The sequence below is a fragment of the Drosophila willistoni genome, chromosome 3R (assembly GCF_018902025.1).
Source record: "Drosophila willistoni isolate 14030-0811.24 chromosome 3R, UCI_dwil_1.1, whole genome shotgun sequence".
In the NCBI taxonomy this organism is placed as follows: Eukaryota; Metazoa; Arthropoda; class Insecta; order Diptera; family Drosophilidae; genus Drosophila; species Drosophila willistoni.
Window position 1 is genome coordinate 12,439,257 of NC_061086.1, and position 19,719 is coordinate 12,458,975.

The window sequence follows — 19,719 nt, forward strand, 5'->3', positions numbered from 1 at the left end:
ATGCGTTAGGCAATTGAAATCAAAGCCGATGTTAAGTAATTACTCAGTATGATAAGACCATGATGAATGAATAGGCAAAAAGATTTGGTCAAGTTGAACAGTGGGGAACACGGGGGGGCGGGGGGTAGAGAGTATTGAAAAGATTATTGCATACAGGAATTTGCAAATGTCAATAAAACTATCAAAATACAAAAATCTATGACAACATGACAAGTTATCTATGTTAGATATACAATTAAATCTGTACTGCAAAAATATGTGAGCATTAAATTGGATTTGTATTGGCATTTAAATGTTTTCTAGTTAAAATTGTCTATGATAAATAGAGAAAAATTTTCTTAAAAACAAACCACATTGATAATTTTAATTTTCATAGAAAATTCTTTGCAAATAATTAAATATTTGTGCATAAACTTATGTAAAATAATGTTAATGTTAGGTTTTTTTCCAATTGTTAGTTAAGAACCTTAAGCTGGTAATATCAGATATGCCCTATGTAATAAAATACTATTTCTCTTTTCTTTATATTGTCCACTTGGCTTAGCTATAGAAATGAAAATAATATGAAAATAATCCGCAAGTGCCAACCCGTAAGATTAGTGACAACAAACCAAAGCCACAAAACGGAAAAAGATTTTTCATTTCGTATCAAATTTCCATGACACTCAAGTTTGCAAAACTATGCGAAAGAACGAACAATGAGAAAATGCGGAAAATCTAGAGGAGAAACAAAACAGAGAGATGAACAGCAAAAGGGGGAGAGAGAGAGAGAGAGAGTTGTGTAGCGGGTGAAATGCAAAGTCCAGGGAGCAAGTGCAATGCACCGAGAATACAGAACATAGAAAAGGGCGACAACTGGCGCAACTTGTGGAGCAAAGTGCAACTAGACAGCAGTCACAATATGACAGAAAGTAAATTGCAAGTAATTAAATGGGATTTGAAATGCCAAAGACATCAAAAACGCCGTTCGCAAGCTGAGCGATGTCTCTCTGGCAAGAGCTTTAGACCACAGTGCATCACTCGAACTGACAATAGCTTCAGCATAGATCGAGACCAGCTTCCACAGCTAGTTGCTTCTGACACACGAAGCTGCGAGGTTATCTCTCTCAAATGGAATCATTTTACTGGCGCAATAAGGTAGCTGTGGTTACCGGCGCTTCGGTGGGCATCGGCGCCAGCACCGCAGTTACTCTGGCCAATGCGGGAATGGTTGTAGTTGGCCTGGCCAGGCGTGTGGAACTCATTGAGGTGAGATCGAGAGGGCTTCTTCTACAATTGCATTCACCTGTTCAGTTTTACAGGCTCTGAATGCACAAGTTAATGGTGAGGGTAAAATCATTGGACGACAATGTAATCTATGCAATGATGAGGACTTAAAAAGCGCATTCAATTGGATACGTGAACGCTTTCAATGCATTCATGTGCTCATATGCAATGCTGGCATATTAAAAGCCAACTTTCTAAAAGGTAAGACTCATCCAAGTAGAGACCTAAACAAATGTTTCTTTAATATATTTAAAAGAAAAATGGTTAATCAGTAGCTTATTTTGCATATACCTAAAATTAAACCCATTAATTTTCTATAGAATCACCCACAAAGGATATTAAGGAACTGTTCGATACAAATGTTGTAGCCACTGCCAGCTGTTTGCGTGAGGCTCTTAAACATATGGCGGAATCTAAAGTTCGTGGACATATTATCGTTATGAATAGGTATGACTATCTGATATACTTCTTTTGCAGTTGTTCATTTTGTCTTACACATTTTTTAATTAATCTTTAGTCAGCCTAGACTTAAACTTCAAACTAAAGTTCCATCTACTTGTTATGTCGATTTAGTCATTTTCCCAAATAATATGCAAAAGTTTTTAAACTTTTACAATTTGAAAGGTAAACAATTTCCACTGTATCTATTCATTAAAATGATTTTCTTTGTAGAGCTGTATTAATGCAAATGCCAATACATGAATAGTTCGTATCAGCAATCAATCAATCAGGAGAATGCTAAGTAATTGTTATCATTTTCCAAATTACGTTTGCTGAGCTAAATTAGGAATATTAGAGCAGATTCAACATAGTGACACAATTATGTAATACTACAGCACACAAAACAATGCCCACTACATGCATACGCATATATATATGTATATACATATTCCTATTATAGAGCGTTAATATGTACTTAGTGCAGAGGAAAACGTAGCAAAGGGTATATTCGTTTTGTTTGGAGACTAGCAAACAATGAGCGCCAACATATCTATATGTTTATCGGGATAAAACGGAGTTTTAACTAGTAACATTCTTTTACTCTTTTCTTAAACACATTCAAAAGAGAAATGGTTCAAAGCAAAAACCCTTTGTTTTCATAGCATACTTTTTTGGGTTTCCTAAAAAATTATTAGTTCTAAATGATAGAACCATTTCAATAGACATTGTATATAGCTAATCAAAATCGTCCCAATATTGTTGATACTGTAATTTTATAAGGGTATAGAATGAATGTGTTAGCATTTGCCTTTAGTTATTTTATAATTTTGCTTACAATAGACATAACAAGAGACCAAAATTTTACAGCCTTGAGTGGCAAAATATTTGCCAAATTTATGTATGTCGTTGCATTTTGGCATAAACACACACACAAACACACATAGTCACACTCCTCATCTCTTGTATGCATTTGTTGATCGGGGGCTTAATGAAAGTGCAAACAATATGAACAGAGAGAGGGAGGCGTGGTAGACGCAATGGCTGTGGGTCTATTGGCATTTTCAGTGTTGGTCAATGTGTGCATGCATTTTGCATGAGGCGAATATACTGGTGGCCGTTGAAGATAGTGGCCCATGGTAGGGGCAGGAGTGGGGTGTGGTTTTATGGTGTGGTGTAGAAAGCAATGGTAGGGGAATTAAAACGACTGCGCGTTATTTAAATTAAATTAAAAGCCATGCGGCATTCGAACAACAACAAGAACACAAACATTTATTGATATTTAAATGTTGAAAGCGTCGCGGCGACTGTTCTTCATGTTCAATCATGTTGCTGTTACTCTAGTTGTTGTTGCTGTTGTGGCTGTTGTTGTTGTTGTTGTTTTTGCGGTGTGGGGGTGCATTAAAAGCTTTGCATGACCAATGTGTTTGCGCAAACAACAACAACAACAACTCTATTATTCAACATAATTAAGTATTTTGCATTAAGTTGCTTGCGTATTGCATTTGCATTTTCCCCATACATACAAATCTATATCTACCCCTGTCTCTCTCTCTTCTACCCTCTCCATGTGTGTGTGTGTGTGTTTTTTTGTGCGTGTGTGCTGATTTTTATTTCATGAATTCCAATGCGCGATGCATTTAAAATCAAAAATGTTGCGCATTAAGCCGCATGTTTGATTTGCGCTGTGGCTTTAATTTCAAATTGCATTGATTTAATTTTAATGAAATTTACTTGAGTGCCACAGAGATACCGATACACTTATGTGTATATGTACATACATATGTATATACATTTGTATATGTATGTACAGAAATACCAATTATTGCCGTTTGCACATGAGCAAATGCAAATTGAATAATTACGTATACGCACTGTACATGTTGTACAATAAACTGTATGGTAAATTTTAACAACAACAAATTGAATAACAAAACGACATTGTGATACCCTTAAACTTTCCTCTATACTTTTTATCTCACATTTCATATCGAAGCGTTCTCCTACACATAACTTGGTCGAAAGATTATGTTTAAAAGGAAAAGTCAACTATAAAAGTTTATCTTACAATTATTTAAACAGGTTCTTGGAGATAGTCAGTAAGAGCTATATGAAGTACCTTACACTTTGCTTGCATTATTGGTATCTCCTTTAAATACTTTCTTTATAATGACTAAGCCATATCAAACCGACCATCTATAGATGACAATTCTCTAAAGGTGTTCATCTAGAAATTCCCTTGAAGAAATATGTATGAATAAAACAGTGTGACTTGACTTAAGAGTCTCATAAAAATCAATGCGGTTTTTCAGATGCGCATAAAAATATTCAATTAATGTCCATAATTGCGCCATTTAATGAACAGCCGTACATATTCGCGGCAACCAAATACAATTGAGCAGTCTAAAATAATGGGGAATGGAGAAAGGGGGATTGTGGGTTGGGAGTCAACAAAAGTAAACTTCAGTTTTTCCACAATCCAAACGGTAATTAATGCGAAAAATTTATTTGATGAGCGTAAATTTTCAATTCTCGAAGACAAAGCGCAGGCGTTGCTAATGAATGCGTAAAGTGGGCGTGGTGGGTAGGATGATGGACGATGTCCGCTGGGTTTTGTAGGTGCGTTGGCATATTCATCAATATGAATTTCGCTTAACGTCAATGCAATATTATTAAGACGTAATTAATTTAAAGAAAAAAGGGGAAAAAAAGAGACACCATGAGGAGATGCAGACAGGCAACACCGTGTTGCTGTTGGTGGTCCTGGCCAGAAGTCCGGCATCTGTTTGCACTTAATGCACCAGCCATCTGGGCAGGTAAATTAAAAGAAGTTTACGCAATGTTTGCATAAAATGCACAACGACAGGACATTCTTTATCATATGTATGCAAAAATAAAAAAAATGAAAAAACCCCAGAAAAAAACAAAGAATGAGAATGCAAAGTGGAGAAATTCCAGATGCCGATGCGAATCAGGATAAGGATGCCGATGCGGGTGGCAGCTGTTGACCGTCATTTTTGGTCGTGAGTGCCGCGATGGCGGCAATTTTCTTATTGTTGTTGCTGTTGTTGCTGTTGCACTTGCTGTTTTAAGTACTTAAAACCGTTACGTTGACTTTATTTACCCATTCACCATACACACACAGACTTATCTCTCTTTCTACCCCACCATGTCTATCTCTTTCTGTCATTCATTGGTTCTTGTGACATTTGACAATGCAGCGTACTTGGTCATCGTATACCGGAAGTGCCGGTACCCTTATTCAGCGTTTATCCAGCCACGAAGCATGCAATTACTGCACTTTGCCAAACGGTTCGTCAGGAAATACATTTTCTCAAATTAAATATTAAATTAACGGTAAGTTAAATGCAATGTACACACACACACACACAGACACACTCGGACACAAATGCATGTTGCAGGTATTCTGCCACCTGAATATTTTCCCCTTTCCATTTGCAGAGCATCTGTCCCGGTATGGTGGATACGGATTTTCTGAATGTTTACTCACAGGCAGTGGCCGAATTGCCCAAACTCCAGCCTTTAGATGTGGCCAAGGCGGTTTTGTATGCACTTGATACGCCCGATGGAGTTCAAGTGGAGGATATAATTCTACAGCAAATGCGAAAAAATAATTAAAGCAATTTAACAAACGCACAGACAAATGAACTATTCTAAACTTTATTAATTTCTACTTTATTTACAACTGTGCAATTGCAATAAAATATAATTTTCGATATTTTCAAATAATGTTACAATATTAATCAAAAAAATTATTAAAATATTGTATTATAAATATTTAATTAATATGCGTTGTTTAGAGAAACATTAATAGCGCGCAATAATAATTATTATGAGAGCATCTAAAGGTAAATGATTTCAGCTATATATACAAAATTTGAGAAATATTATATTTTGTTTGATATTTTTTTAGGTTTGTAAACCTATTTTTATTCAGCTGTCAGATAAAAACCAAATTGTATGACTAAAAATTTATTTTCAAATAATTTGAATTCTTGGCGCCTTGCTCTACTCAGACCTTAGGACTATTCCTCACTCTTAGGACTTTTACTCAGCCCTTAGCACTTTTTGCTCAGATTCAGGGCGGCAGCATCGACTTATCGATATCATCCCTTGGTGTTGGTATTTATATAAATATCATATAATATCTGGCGTAATAATCTGGGCCCTCTTTGAGTACAACATCATATACAAATACAAATCAAATATATAATAAATATCAAATAAATAAATAAATAATATCTGGCGTAATAATCTGCATAATAATAATCTCTGTCTCTGGATGAATGTTTACTGGGTACAACATCTTCCAGTTCGATGAGTCGAACAAACTCCCATCTCTATCTGTAATCGGTTCCGTACTGACTCCACTAAACGCGAGGTAGAAAATTAAGAATTAACGATTAATAATAAACAAAATATGCATTTTATGCACATGTACAGTGTCTAGAAACGTTCAGTGAATCAAAGTACGCAATCCAGAAGAACAACATGGCAGCAGCAACACAAGGATAAGCAATGAAACGAGAGCGCGCTATGCGAAAGGCGTCCACGTAGTGCAAATTGTCAAAAAATGTCTGCTGTTTTCTACACACATATATATGTATATATAAACGTCCCTAAAACTGTCCGATGGCCAAGGGTGCGGCAATTGGAGTTGTCCGGGCGCTCTGTGTGCCTGGCTCCAAAGTGCGAGATTATGAAATGCTGGAAAATTTGAATGAAATTACCAAGTTTAATGCGTGTTACCACGTAGTTCAACGCACACAGACACTCACACACACACACATAAACACACCGACTCAGGGGCACACATACAAACATTTATACAGTACGTAAATGATGATAGGCAGACAGAGAGAAAGAGACACGATACATAACGAAAAGAAAGAAAGTGCTGAAAGTTGACAAAGAACAGGTTTTTAACCTAATTATAATTGCTCGGAAAATGAGAAGAAAAAAGCGACATTAACTGCATTTTTAATGTAGAACGGACATTGTGTATGTATGCATGTGTATTTGTGTCAAGGCCCCTCTAACCCGGAAGTCGCATGGCAAGCCCGCATTGCCATCCGATTGATTTTCAATCCTATAACCACAAAGGCCGATTTATTATGGTCGTTTAGTGTTGCCTTTGTTGTTGTTGTTGTTGTCGCTGCTGCCCTGTTGCTCTAAAATACCTGGATAATGTGGAAATTTATAAAATGGACATTGAACTTGTTAGAATTGCGATTTAATTTGTTTATAAGTATGTAATTAATTAAATGTTTCTCTTTTACAGTCCAGTCTAGCGCAGCAGCAGCAGCACTTCTCTTCCCCCCTTAACACACACACATACACACACAGCTTTTGCCACCAACTCCCGCAATCGACAACAAATATAAGTCAAGATGTTCATCTGGGACTGGTTCACCGGTGTTTTAGGATACTTAGGTAAGCGATCATCTCATACCCATCTCTATACCCCCTCTCTTCGTGCCATTAAACGATTGGCATTTGACATTGCTTTCGGCTGGGTTAAATTTTCTTGAGCGTTTGCCAACAAAGCAAAAACCAAGAAATTAAAACAAAAAACAAGCACAAAAAGATGAAACAAAAGAAAGACAGACAAAGATATACAAAATTTACAGCTGTGCGTATGTGGAGACTAAAATTTAAACATTAGTCCCATGTATTAATTACTTAACAATCTGGGCCAAAGTCATAAGTTTTTCGACCTTTTTGTTTCTGCAGGTTTATGGAAAAAATCGGGCAAATTATTGTTCCTTGGCTTGGATAATGCTGGTAAAACCACATTATTGCATATGCTCAAAGATGATAAGCTGGCGCAGCATGTGCCCACATTGCATCCAAGTAAGTAGAAATTATTAGATTCAATGATGAGAATGCATTTTAAATACTCTCCCTTTTGCATACTTATTGTCCAGCATCCGAAGAGCTGTCCATTGGCAATATGCGCTTCACTACATTCGACTTGGGTGGCCATACTCAAGGTAAGTTAATTGAGACTTTCCTCAATCATAAGTTTTGCAAAATTCATAAATAATTTGCATGGTTAAACGTGCAAAAATGTCTAAATATAGCAACTTAGATTGCATATATCACAAATACAAACATATATATGCATATACATAAAATATATAGAGTAGAAAAAAACAACAATCAACAAATATTACATATACATATTTGTTGATTGTTCAAGTATAAGGCGCTCACTCATACAAAGCTAAAGCGTTGTACTTTTTGACATTTGTTGCTTTCAATCAACACAAGTCAAGTCAAGCATGAAACAGCAGGTATTGATAAAGCTCTCTTATGTATGAGTATAAATAAATTATACTATTGTCAGCATTACGTATAGATTTTAAAGTGAAATGTATAGAGAGGAAGGGGGTGGGGTGTGGGGCAACGAATGGGTGAGACCAAGACATCGACACGTTCTAGGCTAGATATCAAGATAATGATTACGTGATAAGAGAGGTTATACATATTTGGGTCTGTTTTGTAGTGTAAGATAGATTGAGTTTTATTTAAACAGTTGTCATTTAAGTTGTTGAACTAATTGTGTAAAATGTGATATACATTGTGTCTTGCAGCACGTCGTGTCTGGAAGGATTACTTCCCAGCTGTGGATGCCATTGTTTTCTTAATAGACGCCTGGGATCGTGGCCGTTTCCAGGAGAGCAAAAACGAACTGGATTCGCTGCTCACAGATGAGGCACTCTCCAACTGCCCCGTGCTCATATTGGGCAACAAAATTGATAAGCCCGGTGCGGCCAGTGAAGATGAGCTGAGGAATGTGTTTGGACTGTATCAGTTAACAACCGGCAAGGTAAACAAACACAACACTTCAAACCTAAAATTTAGAAGCTTGCCATATCTCCAATGTCTCAGTTTATTTATATTTATTTGTATTTTCTCCAATTTTCAGGGCAAAGTAGCACGCGCCGAATTGCCTGGCCGTCCTTTGGAATTGTTCATGTGCTCCGTGTTGAAGCGACAGGGTTATGGCGAGGGTTTCCGTTGGTTAGCGCAGTATATTGATTAAGTACCAGCAAATTTAGAATCCAAACAACAACACACAACTGCAAAAACTTGGCTACAAAAAAACAACAAAAACAAATAAATAAACAGACGATAGAACTCCCCCGCTCCAAAAATCATTCAAAAACCTCAAAAGTTAAGCAAAACGAAGCTGCGTGCGCAATTTCTAATTTAAACACATTTACAACAAAATAAATAACAAGATTTAATAATAAATACAAATATAAAAGAAAACGGAGGAAACAAAATGCGACAAGAAAACACATTTGTAATTAAACAAAAACAACATTTACGCCCCCAAAAACAACAACAAGAAGAACAACAAAGTGCAAAAATCTTTCTATCAACTTCAAGTCGCAAAAGAAAAAAAAAACAATTCAACAAATGATAATAAATAATTACAAAAATTGAGGGGCAAAGAACTTGGTTGAAAAAGAAGTGCGCGATGGAAAACGTTTTTTAATAATAATTATTATGAATAACAAATTGTAGCAAATTAAAGGTGATTTATTTAAGGGCAAACGACGCTGTTCCATAAATAAAATTTAAATATCTACCTTTTATTTAGAACCTTTCACCAAAAAAAAACTTTCAAATTTCGAATTGAAGTTGTATCTTCATTTCATGAAATATTTTTTATAAATTGATCACATCTCCCCTTACCGCTCCTTATCACAATCGATTGATGGTTTTAACTTGGTTTATTTTAGCTTACAAATTATAGGACCTTTTTTTAAGTTGCATGTCATCAATGTACTTTGATTTTTATACCAATATACACACAATACGATGGGATATCAATTTATAACGCATTTTTTGTTCGCAAAAAAAAAAATTCTAAAAATAAAACAAAGGAAAGTAATTTTGTAAAATAAACAATAATTGTGACTTATTTGTTAGATAGTTTAAACAAGCTGGATCTATGCTCCTATATACCGTTTCCAATATTTTACGAAACAGTTAATATTTTTGGCCTAATATTAAAAATCAATTTCTATAATTTCAAATATTTCACTTTTTGAAACTAGCCGAATTTTAGAGACGTTTTAGCGGTTAAAACTTATTTCAGCTTTGCGTCAGCACTGTTGCAGCTGCCTTTGGTCACACTGCAAATAAATACGTGGCTAAAGCGAACAAAAATTCCATTAAATTTCGATTCTTTATAAGTACATTTAATTAAACGATGCAATAAATATATATTTTATAAATTTCGTAAGGCATTGGTGAGCGTGCAGAAAAAGCTCCAAGGTGCAATACATTTGAACAAAGACTCAAACATCTTATCCAAGCGCCGGCTCGTGACAAGTCACCGCCTTAAGAATGGGTCTTTGCAAATGTCCGAAAAGATTGGTGACCAATCAATTCTGTTTTGAACATCGCGTCAACGTCTGTGAGCATTGTATGGTCCAGAGTCATCCCAAGTGCATAGTGCAATCGTATCTTCAATGGCTGCGCGACAGCGACTACATTTCCAATTGCACCTTGTGCGGAACCACACTGGAGCAAGGCGAATGTGTTCGCCTTGTTTGCTATCGTAAGCAGCTAGATCTACCAATGTATTCATGTGTATCTTGACTGACTTCCAAATTTCTTAGATGTGTATCACTGGGACTGTTTAAACGCCCGTCAAGCTGCTCTGCCCGCCAACACTGCGCCACGCGGACACCAGTGCCCCAGCTGTAACGTGGAAATATTTCCCACTTCCAATCTGGTATCACCTGTAGCGGACGCATTGAAAAACTATCTAGCTCAAGTAAACTGGGGACGCAATGGCCTTGGCCTGGCATTGGTAATGGCTAATGGTTTACAAAATCATAGTATCAGGACTTATCGGACTTGTTCTATTTATTTTCAGCTCTCAGAGGATCAGAGCAGCCTTAAGGCAGCCAGGGCAATTAATCAGGCTGCTGTCAGCAATATGACCAAAGTCCATCACCATTCCGGAGGAGGCGAGCGGGAACGCACGAAGCCAAACGGTAGTGGCGATGCCATCAGTCCCCATTCCGTGCTCCTGATGGATGCATTTAATCCGCCCAGTTCAGGCGATTTCAATGGTGTGTATAGATACAGGAAGAGTCTGTTGGGTTTTATCACTATGTTTTATCCAAACAGCCAGTAGCCGGCGTCCCTTGCTCCCACGACAGTCACCGATTGGTGGCACAGATCGCGATGACAATAAATACCAACGTCGCACACCAGTCGAGATGTTCTCGCGTTGGACGAGACGCTTCTATGCTCCTTCTTCACGACCTCCTTGGCGTCGTACATGGTTTCTGGTGGTCAGCGGCATAATGGCCTTTATTGTTTTTATTTATTTAATGGCTTGGTTGGGACGTGGTGGCGGCGGATCCAACGATGGTGTTGATGATACCTGGAACAATCCGAATCCACAGCCCAATCACTACGAGTAACAGGAGAAGCCCATCAAAATGATTAACATATTCGAAAAAGTCTCTGCTAGTAAACCTATTCTCCTTAGTTTCCTCACCCAGGAGAAAAATTAATCTTTTTACAGTTATTTATATAAATATATATATATATATTAAGAGTGCAACTGCAACTAAATACAATTTAGGCGAAAATCCGAGAAATCCGGTCTAAGATTAATCAGAATGTGGCTTAAGAGCTTCCACCCGGCTTGTGGAGGCAGCAGTTCTTGGTCTTTCCTCTTTTTTACGCTTGGGTGCATCTAAGACTTCATCATACTCGTGCAATTTCTTAGCCAGGAAGTACATTTCAGCCAGGGCAATGACCAAAGCTGCCATTACACCGAGAAGAATGCGAAATCCAAAAGGAAGAGGACCAACCATTAGATTTACGCCAAAGAATCCAAAAGTAAAACCGGCTGCCACCGAAAAAATGAACTGCGCCACGGCAATAATTTGTTTATTAAGACTCTTGACTGCAACGAAAGAATTCAAATGAAAATAGGGGTAGGGGAATATTTTTAGTAATGTAATTACTTTGATAAGATATGGTATCTTCAGGATAATATTTTAGGCCGGCGTCGACACTTTTGGTCATCTTGTGGTATTCGCGATTGTGCTGCTCTTCCCGAAGCCGCTGGCAGCGTTTCTCCAGTTCTGGGTTACGTGGTTTCAACTCATTTTCTGGCAAAATGAGTTCTGATGATTCAATAAGCTCATAAAGAAAGATCTCGCAAATTTTACGCTTGCGTAGATCGGACAAAGTATTATTAAGCCAATGGCAATCTTTTAAATATAGAAAATGCCCCTTAACTGGCTTTAATTCATCCTCTTCCACATCCACACCGTCTTCTTCCTGCTTCGGCTTCTCATTCTGCTTGTGTGACTTCCCCTTCTTAATCACGGGATCGGGGACATCGCCAATTAGTTTTTTCAAAAGGACATTATCAATTTTTGGTCTAGCTATGATTTCACCGTCATCCTTAAGAATAACAATGTTCTCTGGTAGGTCATACCCATTTGTTTTCATTAACTTGGCCACATTGTCAGTCACTTGTGTAAAATGTTCTTTTTGATTGGCCAAAAAGTCCAATACCTTCTTGGATGGGCGAATTCGCACCCGATTGTCTATAATTGTTGACTTTAGCATGATTTTAGATAGAATCACTTGGTTATATTGAGTTTCAATTGAAGATCAGAATATAGTTCGGCTATTTCCTCCTCCTTTTCCTCAAATGAGTTATCAATGCGTTGATAGCCGTGCTGTAGATTGATCAGGAATTCAGCTTTGCGTTCTTCACGAGCTTTACGTGCCTCTTGAAGTTTGTTGCTTACCTAAAAATGTATATTCATATTTAAATACCGGAGTTTTCAGTCTTTTTAGTCAACTCACTGTTCTTTCACCTTTGGCTTTATGGAGCAAGATGTTCACACCGTTTAACAAACTATTCACCTCAGTGTTTAGGTTGGAGAGATTTTCGTTACCTAAGGCTATGCCCCGCTCGGATAGATCGTATTTTAGTGATCCAACTGTCTCGGTGACCTGGAAAAGTTTCTCAACTTCACTATCGTTGCGTCTCACCTCAAAATTGTCAAGAAATGATTCGATTTCGCCGTTGACAAAGACTCGGTGATCTAAAATGCGAAGCGGCACCTTGTACAGCTCTGAGAAAAGACGCAAGAATTATTGACACAACTTTGGGACAGTTTTTTCAATGGCTACTACCTCGTCCAACTTGACTTATCATTTCAACAAACTCCTCCTCCTACTCCTGCTAGTCACGGCACATCACATGAGCAGTGATGCTCATTTGGCCAAATCAGAATCAAGTTAGCTTTATGGCTAAACATCGATTTTGTTTAATTCACTCTCAAAAGAGGTTTTTAGGAGAAATCCACATTAATTTATTGTTAAATAATTTTAAGCACTTGTTATCCAATAAAATATTTTATATATTAATTGAAGAAGACATTCAGCTCTTTCTGGCAATTTTTCTGGCCATTGTCTCATAACTAGACATATTTAAGTGTGACCAGATAGTGCAAGTGCTTATGCGGTCACATTTCCCATTACCTTGCTGCTGCTTCTGCATTAAGCAGAATTTTAGTCGAATTTAGAATAATATAACAATTCATCCAACAATCAAAATGAGCGAGGAATTTAAGCTGCCGAAACGCTCACGCAAACGTACACGCGATGTCAAAAGGAAAGCCCGACCGGAGCTGGATGGCGAGAACGCGTGGGTGGCCATGAAGTACCATGAGAATTTCGACAAATTCTGGGACTTTACGGATAATCTCGAACGAATCAATAGTGCACAGGTCTCCTGCGAGGAATTTATTGAACGCTTCGAGAGACCCTACAAGCCGGTTGTGATTACCGGATGCACTGAAGGTTGGTCGGCATTGGAAAAGTGGACATTGTCTCGTCTTCAGAAGAAATATCGGAATCAGAAATTCAAGTGTGGAGAGGACAACGAAGGCTACAGTGTCAAAATGAAGATGAAGTATTATGTGGAGTACATGCAATCGACGCGCGACGATAGTCCGTTGTACATATTCGACAGCAGCTTTGGTGAGCATCACCGACGTCGCAAGCTTTTAGAGGATTACACGGTGCCGAAATATTTTCGGGACGACCTCTTTAAGTTTTGTGGGGAGAACAGAAGGCCACCGTATCGGTGGTTTGTTATGGGACCCGGACGCTCTGGCACGGGCATACATATCGATCCGCTGGGTACCAGCGCCTGGAATACACTGATACATGGCCACAAACGTTGGTGCCTTTTTCCCACCCAGACGCCTAAGGATCTTCTTAAGGTCACGAGCGCTATGGGTGGCAAACAGCGTGATGAGGCTATAACATGGTTCAGCACCATTTATCCTCGCACCAAACTACCCTCCTGGCCGGAGCAGTACAAACCCATCGAGGTTCTACAGGGCGAAGGTGAAACGGTCTTTGTTCCTGGCGGCTGGTGGCATGTGGTGCTCAATCTGGACGATACTGTGGCCATAACGCAAAACTTTAGCTCGCAAACCAACTTCCCTTGTGTCTGGCACAAGACTGTGCGCGGTCGACCCAAATTGTCCCGCAAGTGGCTGCGTGTGTTGCGTGAACAACGTCCAGATCTGGCAGCAGTGGCCGATAGTATTAATATCAACGAGAGCACAGGTTTTGCCTCGGATAGCTCCAGCAATTCAAGTTCATCCTCATCGTCCAGCAGTTCCTCATCGTCTTCAGAAAGCGATTCCAATACGGACAGTGGCCAAGAGAGTCTCACGGCCAAGAAAAAAAAGAAGCGACGATTGGGCGGCAGTGGAGAAGGATCTATGGGTTCCACGCGCTCTTGATGTCGGGAGAGGGTGAAGCAAAATAGCTTACTCATGCGACTCTTTTACCGGCAATTGATTCTTTGTCGCCGTTTACCACGTCGCAATGACCGTCGCAGTTAACAGTAGTAGATCGATTTGCAAATTTTGTAATATTTTTATATAGACAACCTAACGAAAAGAAAATATGTAATTGTGTAAGTGACCGGCCAACGCAGGCTGGCACAAGGTAGCTCGTTAATATCATTACGTTGCCCTTCAAATTAGTTTCAATATCTGCTCTAAGGTGACTCATTAGCTTATATTTAAATGCCAGAGAAATAAATATATTTGTAAAAAAAAACCTCTAAATTATTTTTGAAAAAAAATACTGGATCCCCATTGATAAGCTTTAACAATCTGGCAATACTTTCAGCTTGTTGTTTCCACAGTTCAGATGTCTGGCCACATTTACACATCTGGCAACACTGGTCTCCCTTTCCCTTTTGTAAAAAATAAACAAAAAAAGCTCAAATTCTACACATTTGTGCGGGCGCAAAGTGTTAGTTGAATAGGCACACCGCGATTTGCAAATAAACTTAATAGATTAACATTACAAATATATGTAAAAACGTTTATTGCGCATTCCACGGCGTCAGAGCACAGAGCAAAAGCGAAGGTAAGGCAACAGGAAAAAAAGTTTACATGATAAAGTGTGTGGGGGCGGGCGGCGCTGGCGCTGTTAATAATAACAATTGTACACACTCACACAAAGCCCGTTTTGTGCATCTGTGTTTGTGTGTATATGAAAGAGAATCAAAGCAGTTAACTTGTTTTTTTTTTTGGATCGCGTAGGCAAAATGGCAGTCGAAAATTAAGAAACGTTAGCACTTCGGGTGGGTGGCCGCCGCCGCCTCCACCTGAGCCCCCCACCCCTTCCCCTTTCGTTGTCTACGGTTAGCCGTGACGTGTTTTCATTATTACTCAATGGAAACTCTTTGATTAAATAGTTCGTAATTGAGGCAACTATTTTATTTATGTGAATTGCCACATTGATAAGAAGAGGCGACCATCCATTCATCAATAACAAATAGTGAATTGCTCTGCCTGTAATGAAGATCTGCGAGATCTTATAGTTGGGTCCAATGCCCCAGGCAAATTTTTCTCATTATTGTGCTGCTTTCTTGACTTTCTTCAGCCCAGATTGCAATTTTGCCATTTTCTCTAGTTTTTTGTTTGCCCTTGTTATATGTACATACTCTTCCTCAAGTGGGGTAATTCTGGCCTTTCATTCATCTTCTCACCGCATTTGCATAAGAAAGATCAATTCAGAATTTTTTAATAGCAAACATTATTGCAAATTACCAAAATTATCCGAACTTACCCTCACCCTTTGCCCCCGTATTGTGCAGTCAGTCATTAGTTTGCTTCTCGGTCGTAAGTAGTAGCTGCGCCTCAATTAGTCGTTCACTGGAAATGACTTGACTGGGCAGTCAGACATTAAGTCAAGTTGAATATCCGGCCTAGTTTGTAAGTAAGCCCCCCAAAGACCTACCTCACCTGGGGGAGAGATAGGCACCTCAAGGCTTTTCACTATCAATCATTGCAATCGATCAAACAAATTGAAGGAAAAACTTTAAGTAAGTATTTTACTCTGGGCAAAGTTCTTTCTATCGCCAATGTTGACTAATGCTGCTTCTTGGCAATGATCAAAAAACAGTTGTATCCCTCTCCAAATTGCTGTTTTTCCTATTTTCTTTCGTATACTCCAAGTGTGCAAACAAATATTCAATTAGTTCCATTTAGTTTTTCATCATGGTTTTCTCGCAGTTCACGAAATACTTCAACAGCAGCAGCAGCGACAGTTTGTTGCATTTACTTGATAGAAATGAAAAGGTGGGCATTAAGTATGTAGAGGAAATGGGGCCGCCCTCATCACCCAACCACCCCCCAAGGCCAAGTTTATTCAAAACAATAAAAAGCCCAAGAAAAGGAATAGTTATCTTTGTGACATGATTAAAATGTATCAAATGATAAAGCCTACGACACGATAATGAATTATAGTTAGGATCTTCAAAAGTGACATAGACTTTTCAATACCCTGTAAAAAAAAGAGCGTACTGTTTATATATTTGTAAACAGGCTATTTTTATTATCTTCATTGTCATATGGCAATCGTAAAGATATCTTTTCTTTACATTTACTTCGACGGACTAAGAAACTAATATACCCAATCTAACCCAGTTCTAGTTGTTAAAAGAGACACATGTAGTTAAATATAGAAGAGTAGAGTAGTAGTTATTAGAGTGTGTATATATACGGACGAAATTTTTGTAGTTGTTTTGATTTTGGCTGTGAGTAATGATACCAAAAAAAAAAACTAAAACACAAATAAATAAAATAAAAAGTAGTCAGTGTTGCCAATTATAGGATAGAAAACGTAATGCACTTAAATTGCGCACTTTACGATTATCTATGTATATAGGTTCATATCCATAATATTATTAATGCAAATTGGCTTTAGACCTCTCACTCATACATTCTCTCTCTTTCTTTCTGTGTCTTTTTGTGGGCGTTTCTCTTGTGTAATAATTTGCGGAATTAGTTTATTATCATATTGCCAGCACAGTTGGCGATGGCCACAGCACCGCGTGCCCTGGACACCATCTCACTGTGCTCCACCGTCTCGAGTTGCCCTGATCGCAATGGCTTCTATGGTGGATTTCAGCGAACAGACAAACCCAAAGAGCCCTTGTCCAAGGCCCAGATAATAGCACGTGAAAAGAAATGGCTCTACATGATTGAGAATTGGTCAATATACATGTCCAAAAACTACAAGAAGGTAAGTCTGAATTATTTCAATATATTTGCCCCATTCACTAATCTTTTCCATAGATACGTGATCGTTGTCGTAAGGGCATACCGAAGTCAGTGCGCCCCAAAGCTTGGTTCTATCTATCCGGTGCTTATCTTCTTAAAAAGAAGAATCCAAATGTGTACAGTGAACTGCTGGAGAAACCGGGCAATCCGGCTACAATTGAGGAGATCAAAAAGGATAAACATCGTCAGTTTCCATTTCACGAAATGTTCCTGGACGAGGAGAAAGTGGGCCAAATCGAATTGTTTAACGTGCTAAAGGCCTATTCGATATATAATCCTAAAGTGGGCTTCTGTCAAGCGCAGGCACCGATAGCTGCTTTTCTATTGATGCATCTGCCCGCTGAGGATGCCTTCTGGGTATTTGTAAGCGTATGTGATGTGTAAGTAACCTCCATTGATTAATTGTTTGTTAATTATCTCTACAATTTATTATTGTACAGCTACCTGCAGGATTATTTTATACCTGGACTCGAGGTAATACAAAACGATGCTGGCATATTGGAGGGTCTGCTCAAGAAAACCTGCCCACCCGTCTATCGTCATCTGCAGAAGCACAAAGTTGAGCCGCTACTCTATATGACCGATTGGTTCCTATGTGCCATGACCCGCACATTGCCCTGGGAGACTTTGTTGCGTGTATGGGATTGCTTTTTAGCCGAAGGTATAAGGGTTATATTTAAAGTGGCCTTGGTCATCATTGGTGCCTCGCTCAGTCGGCATAAGGTGCGAAAAACCTGTACTGGGCTATGCGAAACTTTGGCAGTGCTACGCTCCCCGCCCGATCACATTCTTGAGGAGGAGTTTATCATTAACAATATGATGCGTCTTAATTTGCGCGTCGAAGATTTTCAGATTGAGCATACGCGTCAGAAGGCGCGTCGGGCCAAGCAGAAGGCTCAACATGAGGCAGGATCAGGCGAATCGAGTTCTAGCAATGGGCGACGCAATATTCCAACGCTGTGAGGCGGGCCTAGAGCAATAATATTAATTATAATAATAATAACTAACTAACTATAACTAAAACTACAACAGGCAGCAAACAAATTGTTATTATACACACACACACACAAGATTTTTGTACGTAAAGTCGAATAGAAAGCGTCGTGCACAAATTTGGAGAAAAGTGACTAGAAATCATTAAGTTGAGCAGTTAATTAATTAAGAAATACTGTTCCTCTGATATTATATCCTTGTGAAAAATTGCATTAACTTTGTCGCGGAGTTTATAATACCTAAAAAGATATATCCGTTTATTAAGTAAACCTTTGATATATATGTATATTTCTCTGATCGGGCACAAAGAGATTTTAGTTTTTTTTTTTTAATAGGTCAAACTTTTCAAGCGATCTTTGCAAGGATATAAGAAATCCTTTGGCCCAGCCAAAGATAGGTTTTTGACCATTTTTCAAGTTTTATATGCAAAAGGGATATGTTGCAATAATCAAGCAACAATTGAGAATGAATTTTGCAATATTATTAACTGTGGTTTTTTTTTCTCTAAAGAATTCCTATCATTCCATTCTATCAGATTTAATTTATTTTGAAGTTTTAAACTTTTGTTAAACATATTCAACTTTGTTCTATTTTGTTTTCAATGTGAGTGCAATTGTTTATGCTTTTCAAAAGTATTTATTTATAGCATATTTATTATATTTACAGTAAAAACAAATTTCTTTTAGTATTAGATATTGTGGAGTACATCGTACATATCGTATTATCATCGTATTATTATTATGAACCGACATTTGATAGGAGCAACGGAAAGTGGAATTATTATATTTAACTCTAAGCTCAAATCAAAGTATTTGTTTATAAACAAACTGCGAACTCCTCCTCTCTGTTTCTTATTATTGTGTAAAACAATCAAATGAAATGCGATTAACAAAATGAAAAAACACACATACACACACACACACACGCGTACATATATAATATATAATGTCGTTATATACATACATAGTTACATATGTATACATACATACACAAATAACTGAAATAATTTTGGCAGCTTCTGATGGAGATGTTTTTTGTTTTGTTTGTTTTTAGACAAAATTGAAATGAAATGAAATATTATTATTACTAATATTACGAAAATTTATTACGATTAAATGACATACAACTGAATCACGTGTAATTAGTTTTTATTTAATCTCTTTGTTGGAAAAAGTTAAACGACTTTTCCTGCTTCGATTTCTATTATAGTTTCCAGACATTTCTTCCACATTCTTCACAAAGGCATACCAAAAAGACTGGTAAACAGGACTTAGAGGATCAATAACAATAGAGCGTTGTTCTATTCGAAAGTTCATAGAATGAAAATCATTGAACAGCATTT

The 19,719-nt window shown here is 37.9% G+C and overlaps 7 protein-coding genes across 8 annotated transcripts; 5 read left to right on the forward strand and 2 right to left on the reverse strand.

Moving 5' to 3' along the window:
• The first annotated feature begins 1,021 nt into the window (after positions 1–1,021).
• On the forward strand, positions 1,022–5,451 carry LOC6650931 (farnesol dehydrogenase). The gene is made up of 5 exons (XM_002073674.4): positions 1,022–1,248; positions 1,302–1,467; positions 1,587–1,713; positions 4,926–5,061; positions 5,167–5,451. Exons 1-5 carry the CDS (start codon positions 1,111–1,113, stop codon positions 5,341–5,343), a joined length of 744 nt encoding a protein of 247 aa, XP_002073710.1. The 5' UTR covers positions 1,022–1,110; the 3' UTR covers positions 5,344–5,451.
• A 597-nt stretch (positions 5,452–6,048) lies between these two features.
• On the forward strand, positions 6,049–8,985 carry LOC6650932 (GTP-binding protein SAR1b). Its single transcript, XM_002073675.4, has 6 exons — positions 6,049–6,106; positions 7,007–7,158; positions 7,459–7,578; positions 7,653–7,718; positions 8,322–8,557; positions 8,657–8,985. Exons 2-6 carry the CDS (start codon positions 7,116–7,118, stop codon positions 8,771–8,773), a joined length of 582 nt encoding a protein of 193 aa, XP_002073711.1. The 5' UTR covers positions 6,049–6,106; positions 7,007–7,115; the 3' UTR covers positions 8,774–8,985.
• An 877-nt stretch (positions 8,986–9,862) lies between these two features.
• On the forward strand, positions 9,863–11,360 carry LOC6650933 (zinc finger protein-like 1 homolog). The gene is made up of 4 exons (XM_002073676.4): positions 9,863–10,303; positions 10,365–10,558; positions 10,625–10,823; positions 10,882–11,360. The coding sequence occupies exons 1-4, from the start codon at positions 10,090–10,092 to the stop codon at positions 11,178–11,180; spliced, it is 906 nt and encodes a 301-aa protein (XP_002073712.1). The 5' UTR covers positions 9,863–10,089; the 3' UTR covers positions 11,181–11,360.
• LOC6650934 lies at positions 11,284–12,345 on the reverse strand. The gene is made up of 2 exons (XM_002073677.4): positions 11,733–12,345; positions 11,284–11,671 (listed from the first exon to the last, which is right to left on the reverse strand). Exons 1-2 carry the CDS (start codon positions 12,343–12,345, stop codon positions 11,373–11,375), a joined length of 912 nt encoding a protein of 303 aa, XP_002073713.1. The 3' UTR covers positions 11,284–11,372.
• A 14-nt stretch (positions 12,346–12,359) lies between these two features.
• On the reverse strand, positions 12,360–13,000 carry LOC6650935 (biogenesis of lysosome-related organelles complex 1 subunit 5). Of its 2 annotated transcripts, none has more exons than XM_002073678.4 (3): positions 12,922–12,999; positions 12,589–12,860; positions 12,360–12,530 (listed from the first exon to the last, which is right to left on the reverse strand). In XM_002073678.4, exons 1-3 carry the CDS (start codon positions 12,941–12,943, stop codon positions 12,360–12,362), a joined length of 465 nt encoding a protein of 154 aa, XP_002073714.2. In that variant the 5' UTR covers positions 12,944–12,999. The 2 variants fall into 2 exon arrangements, with proteins under 2 accessions (XP_002073714.2, XP_046867586.1); XM_047011630.1 differs by having other exon boundaries at positions 12,405–12,530; positions 12,600–12,860; positions 12,922–13,000.
• A 243-nt stretch (positions 13,001–13,243) lies between these two features.
• On the forward strand, positions 13,244–14,868 carry LOC6650936 (bifunctional arginine demethylase and lysyl-hydroxylase PSR). The gene has a single exon (XM_002073679.4). The coding sequence runs from the start codon at positions 13,344–13,346 to the stop codon at positions 14,544–14,546; it is 1,203 nt and encodes a 400-aa protein (XP_002073715.1). The 5' UTR covers positions 13,244–13,343; the 3' UTR covers positions 14,547–14,868.
• Positions 14,869–14,974: 106 nt separating this feature from the next.
• LOC6650799 (TBC1 domain family member whacked) lies at positions 14,975–19,207 on the forward strand. The gene is made up of 4 exons (XM_002073680.4): positions 14,975–15,183; positions 17,110–17,346; positions 17,400–17,764; positions 17,825–19,207. The coding sequence occupies exons 2-4, from the start codon at positions 17,140–17,142 to the stop codon at positions 18,345–18,347; spliced, it is 1,095 nt and encodes a 364-aa protein (XP_002073716.1). The 5' UTR covers positions 14,975–15,183; positions 17,110–17,139; the 3' UTR covers positions 18,348–19,207.
• Positions 19,208–19,719: the final 512 nt, after the last annotated feature.